Genomic DNA, 4502 nt, shown 5'->3' with positions numbered 1-4502 from the left:
TGGCTACCTTTCTCACTTAGTGGACATCATCCCTGAACTCGATCTTTCCTTTTCTCCAACGCTAAGGTCACTGCCACTCAGATGTCCTCAGTTAGATAAGAGCTCTTTTTATTCTCCAATCTCATATCACAAACACTTATTTCTTACAGATTTAGTGTTTTATTAATTACCTTATTGTTTTAGTGAGTTTAAAGCATCAGTTACAACGATTCTTCACCAATCAGTGTATATATTGACTTCAGACTTGGTTCTGCTTTCTTTGGCACTAGATTTCTTTTTTTTTTTTAAATCTACAATTATTTATTTGAAAACAAAGAAGGTAGGACTTTCCTTTAAAAAAAAAAAGAAGAAGAAAAGGCAGCCCATCAGGGGTAGGATAGAGTCTGTTCAGGCGCTGGCCAGCCCCGGGCACTGCTGGACAGGCTGGGGACCTTCAGGTGGCAGACCTCTTTAGCCCAGACCACACTGAGCGCTTCATTCCCTGCATGGCCTTTACTTCTTGCCAGTCCAGTTTGGTGTCAGGGACCTCAGGCTCGGGCTCTGGCTCCTTACTCAAGGCCCCCTGTGGGGAGGCCACCACAATAGGCAGAGGGCCACACTCCTCCCGGAACTCCACCACGTGGAGACCCTTCTTATCAGCCAGATGTTGGTGGGTTTCCTGGCGAGCAAGCCCATGGAAGAGGCCCCGGGTGAGGTTGATCATGTTCTTAGACCCCGTGACCCTCGCATACATGTCCTTGATGCCAATGAGGCGGCAGATGGTGATAATGGCTCTGTGGCAGCGGAGGCCATACCCTCTGGGTTGTTTCTTCATCCTGATCTGCGTCCTTTTAAATCTTAAGGATATATCATGGAATATTGTATGGCCTTCATACAGTTCTATATAATGCAAATAATGAATTGCTCTGTTCTTTGCCTTTCTGAAAGCATCTGCCCGGTCAGCGGCTTTCCCAATAGCAAAACCTGCGGCCCCATTTCCATTCCCCACAGCAACTAGCACACGGACTGACTTCTTTCTTCCCTCTTTTGCTGTCATATTGAAAACATTTCTCACCTCGAGAACCCTGGTGTCAAAGTCTTCGTATGTTTCTCCATTGGGTCCCGGGTCTGGGGGGCCAATACTGACACCTCCCCATGTGTTTCCACTCCATCCGCGCTCCCGTTTAACTTTGACCTTCCTCCTCCGTTCCCACTCTTCTCTCTGTTGGGTCATGTCGGCCTCCACCTTCTCCTGCTCTTCTCTGCTTCTCTGGCCAATGGTCTGGACTACTCCACTCTTCATAAGAGGGACATTCAGACCAGGCCACAGGAAACCAGAACGTCCTTCCCCGATGATCTGGCCCCTGTTCAAATCCTTTTTCCTCTTCCTCTTTGTCCTTTTGCCTCTTCCTTTTCTTGCTCCGGCGCCAGTCTCTGCTAAGGCACCCTTCCAGAGTTCATCTGCGGTCAGTTTGGTGAAGAAGCTGTAAGGCCTGCTCTGCTGGCCCGTCCAGGTGATGGGAGAGGAAACACAGCACTGTGTCTGCAGTGCATGGCTCAAGCTGGCAAGACAGTGGTTGGTTTCTGTTCCCCTGGGTGACAAAGCGCCGTGACTGAGCGCAGTCTTCGCTGACAGAAAGGAAGCTGCTGCTGGGAAGGTGTTTAGAGAGAGCTGCCTCAACAGGAAGTGACCTGCCGGTAAGCTACACAGCGCAGGGAAACAGCCTGCAACTCGTACGGCCGCGGCCATGCTGGAGCCACAGCAGAGACGCTGTCTCGGCACTAGATTTCTTAACAGATCCTTTGACAGATTTTTTAATTTTAATTTTTAATTTAAATTTCACCCCCAACTCACTGGAAAAATGAAGTTTGATTCTGCTTCCCTCCTGAGGTAGTTATTTCCAGGGCACAGATGACTTTTTAATCAAATAACCTATTATAAATATTTGCAGTCCTTTTCTTTGTGGCCCCACATAAATACACAGTCGAAGCTCTTTTATCCCTCCCATGCCTTCTGTGCCACCATTCTCTTCTGCTTTTCTTTCTCCTTCCTTAAATATGTCCCTTAAACAATAATACAGACTCCATTGTGTGAATCTCAGAATTCCACACAATGAAACGCTCCGATGTCCTAGCCCTTTTTCTCTTTTTTTTTCTTATGCATACTTTTAGATAACGCCCTCTCCCAATGAATTCAGATATCATCTGTTTGGTGTATGTGACATATATTGCATGGAAAACAAACAACACAAAGAATAAAATCATAAGCTGTGGGATGGCTCATTATAGGAAGAGTGTTAGCTGTGTAAGCATGAGAACCTGGTTGTGAATCATGATTGTCAACCCAAAGCCAGGTGCAGTGGCATGTACCTGTATTCCCAATGCTGGGGGTGGGGCCAGAGACAACCTGGAGGTTACTCACCCATCGATGTAGCTGAAATTAAGAGCCCTACATTCAATAAGAGTGACCCTATCTCAAAAACAAAATGAAAAGTGACAGAGGGAGACACCTGATGTCATCTTCTGGCATCTACAAAAATAGCTGTATTATACCCTCCCCAACAGCACACACACAGCAAAAAGACATAAAATCAAATAGCTAGAATTTCAATTAGTAGTTATATGTACATGTATGTTTTTTTCTCAAAGTATTACAGTACTCCTATCATTTTAATTGTCATCTGATTAAAATCAAAACAGCTGACAAGAAAAGCTGACTTGCTCCCTGTGAGCAGGAATTACAATATTCCTTTGATTTCCCCCAGGGACTCGGGATTAGGGATTTATACATCCTAGGCACTGAAGTAGCTTTATAATGCTTATAAACACAGTGATGGTGACAGTGTGTAACCGTGCTTGCCTTAAAACATTCCTCATACAGTAAAATACAAAAGATAAAAATAGATTCCACTTTGATCAAGTTCATTTTCCCAAAGATTATTTTTCTTGCTAACTAAAGGCAAGAAATAACTTTCAATTACACATAATAAATTTGTATTCAAATACAACCCATTCCTAGAGCTCTGGCTAGAATACTAACGTTCTTTAAGACGTTAGGCCCCAGGACCTATATATATATACCTGTACCTTACTGACACTTCTTACAATGTGATTTACATAATCATTTTAATCAGAAATGAAGATGTAAAATGCATCGCAGCAATATTCTGGTCTTAGTTCAGTTAAGGCTGAAGCTGGAGGGGCTAAATGAGCTTCTCAATTTCACTTTTCTAATGGGATCAGAGTTTCCAGGATCAGCTTGAACACTCTATGTTCTTCTCCTCCCCAACACAGTCTATTCACTGTGAGTTACTGTGTTTGTAATCAAGTAAATAATCAAGTAAAGGCAATCTAAACATTTAGGGGCTCTAAGTGTGTGTAAATATATAATAAGGGCACACATAGGCAGGATGTAGAGATGGAAAGGGGGAGGAAAATGTCACCATGGTGACACTAATCTCTAGTTTGAATCAGGAACAACTAATAAAGATCCCTGTAGGGATGAAGATGAAAGATAGTGGAATCAGAGAAAAGAGGAGCAGGGATTTAGGGAGAGATAGGAATGCAATCAAATGCATAAAATTGTAGATGGTAATCCATCGTGTGTGGTTAGAACTTGAAAGAGTGGAGAATGGCAAGAGGCAGGAGAGAGAGGGGAACTATGTTTGGAGGGCATTTGTGATCATGGTCAGGGGTTTGATTTCCGCCCTTGACTATAATTCTATTTGTCTGAAAATACAATTGAACACAGTCTGTCTTTAGACTATTCACAAGTGGTATGGAGGAGAGAATCCTGGACTTCGCATGAGCAAACCTGAGTTCAAGTTCTTGTTTTTCAAATCTTCTAGTTGTGAAATTGTGCCCATTCACCTAATCACTTCAGATTTCAGTTATTCTATTTGTGTAATGCAGTAATGAAAACAAACTTTCCTGTAACAGAAAGCAAAGTGGATTTTGAAATGGGAGCCTCTTTATATTGTGATACAGCGCTACTATTGTCCTCACTTCAGGGGTAGAAAACATTTGATACAAAGGAATAAAAGAAACACTGTTGAAGGAACTATACCTCAAGTTTGCTTCCAGTCCTTTCTCTGCAAGCACAGATGCAGCCTGTGTATTTTTTTTTCCAATGTGCTTCTGCTAGGAAAAGGAAAGCCAGTCTGCTGTTTCCTTGGGGTTCAGGAATCACAGGGCACTTGGAAAAGTTTGTGTAGTGAGCATAAGGAAACCTATTGAATTAGGAGAACTGATTTGATGTTCATATTAGTCAAAATTAAAATTTAGCTTGAAGTATATAAGCAGGCAGTTTTCAAATGATTGACTCAAAGCCACTCCAAAACTCCCAAGCCATAACCTACCGCATTCTGTTCTTCCAGAAAATAGTGAATGATTAAGTTTCATGATTGTAGGATAAAGAAAGCAAGTGGCTATAACACAAATGTAGGGAAATGTCTCAAATACCTTACAGTTTTAGGTAGCAGAAAATCCAACAACCTAAACATCATTTTCAAATGCAATCTCAT

At 42.5% G+C, this 4502-nt stretch overlaps 1 protein-coding gene across 1 annotated transcript; it reads right to left on the bottom strand.

Moving 5' to 3' along the window:
- Window positions 1-325: 325 nt before the first annotated feature.
- Window positions 326-1729, bottom strand: LOC101981227 (28S ribosomal protein S5, mitochondrial). Its single transcript, XM_005343117.2, has one exon. The coding sequence runs from the start codon at window positions 1727-1729 to the stop codon at window positions 434-436; it is 1296 nt and encodes a 431-aa protein (XP_005343174.1). The 3' UTR covers window positions 326-433.
- Window positions 1730-4502: the final 2773 nt, after the last annotated feature.

This window comes from Microtus ochrogaster, chromosome 1, assembly GCF_000317375.1.
Source record: "Microtus ochrogaster isolate Prairie Vole_2 chromosome 1, MicOch1.0, whole genome shotgun sequence".
Taxonomy (NCBI): domain Eukaryota; kingdom Metazoa; phylum Chordata; class Mammalia; order Rodentia; family Cricetidae; genus Microtus; species Microtus ochrogaster.
Note: the sequence above shows the minus strand (reverse complement) of the source record. Positions and strands in the feature narration are given on the sequence as shown.